At 56.3% G+C, this 1483-nt stretch overlaps 1 protein-coding gene across 1 annotated transcript in view; it reads right to left on the bottom strand.

The window, feature by feature from the left end:
• Position 1: 1 nt before the first annotated feature.
• CACNG4 (calcium voltage-gated channel auxiliary subunit gamma 4) overlaps positions 2-1483 on the bottom strand; it is a gene marked incomplete at its 3' end in the record, with an annotated part of 18327 nt that continues 16845 nt past the window's right edge. The window contains exon 4 of the mRNA XM_006776744.1: positions 2-477. Coding sequence (XP_006776807.1) covers positions 2-477 — 476 coding nt within the window. The remainder of the gene's footprint in view (positions 478-1483) is intronic.

The following is a 1483-nucleotide window of genomic DNA, read 5'->3' as shown; positions in this document are numbered from 1 at the left end:
GGAAGAATTTGTGCACCTGCAGGAAGCCGGCCTCCGGGCCCGGGCTGTAGCTGGCCGCCGTGGTCACCTTGAGCGGCTCCCGGGACAGCGTGTACATGGACAGCTCGCCCATGGGGATGGCCCCGGCGATCTTCAGGCCCACTGGCGACGTGTCCCTGGAGGGCGAGGCCTCCGTGGACCTGGAGCTGGACCGGGAGCGCCGTCGCCGGTACCTATAGCTGGGCATCCTGGCGTACGGGGACGAGGAGGGAGCCTTGAGGAACTCCCGTTTGGTCTTAAATCTCAACTCCTTATTCTTCTCAATGTAAATGTTCACGGCCAGGACGCCCACGGTCTCGGCCACGATGAATGACAGGGCCCCGAAGTAGAAAGACCAGCCGTAGTTATAGTGGTTCTTTTTGTCCTCGTCGCGCTTGTCGCTCGGGTCGCCCGTGTTGCTGGAAATGTAGACGATGATGCCTATGATGTTACTGAGGCCTGAAAGGGAAGGAGGAGAGGGGGCCGGAGGGGAGAGGCCGAGGTTAGACCCACAGGGGGCAGGGGGCAGGTGGGTGGGGGAGGGGCTGGTGGCCACTCCCTGCTTTGGTGGGAGTGGCCACCAGCTTAATTCTGGCTGCTAACTTGTCTTGTAAGTAACTAATTTTGAGTGGGTATCAAAGTACAAGGTTGAGATGAGATACACAATAAAGCAAGGGCTCTTAGCTCCCAGCTCCCCGCCGGAGAGTGGCTGCTGCTGAGGTCTTTCCTACATTGTGCTCATGTCCAGCCTCTCTCAGGTCCCCTCCTTCCTCCTCAGAGCGGGCAGTGGGCAGAGGGGAGTGAGTGAGTGGTAGTTCCAGGAAGCGGGGGTGAGGAATCGGGGAGTCACGCATGCAGACGAGGAGGCAGGGACAATTGGCCCCTGATGGCCTCGTGAAGTAGTGGAGGGGCACTGCCACGCGCGTTGTCCGTTCTCCTGCTGCCCGATCCCAGGGTGGATGGTTACACTGTTTCCTGCTAGAGGACCAGGGACCCTGCCCTGAGCAAACCGGCTGTAGGCGTGGACCCTACATGCAGACTCTCCCTCCCAACACACACACCCACAGTTCACACACACACACACACACAGTTCACATACATACACACACAACAGTTCACACACACCCCACAGTTCACATATACACACAGTTCACACACACCCACAGTTCACACACACACACACAGTTCACACACACACACACAGAGTTCACACACACCCCACAGTTCGCATACACACACAGTTCACACACACCCACAGTTCACACACACACACACACAGTTCACACACACACACACACCCCCCACAGCACACACACACACACACACACACACACACACACACACACACACACACACTGCAACAGCTGTACACTTATGGAACTTGCAAATATGCAAATAGCTTCAAATAGCATTTAGATACAGTAATGGGTCACACCACTAACATCTAGAACATCTTTCTTTTCTC

Source organism: Myotis davidii, unplaced genomic scaffold (genome assembly GCF_000327345.1).
Source record: "Myotis davidii unplaced genomic scaffold, ASM32734v1 scaffold69, whole genome shotgun sequence".
In the NCBI taxonomy this organism is placed as follows: Eukaryota; Metazoa; Chordata; class Mammalia; order Chiroptera; family Vespertilionidae; genus Myotis; species Myotis davidii.
This window is presented reverse-complemented; position numbering and strand designations above follow the sequence as displayed.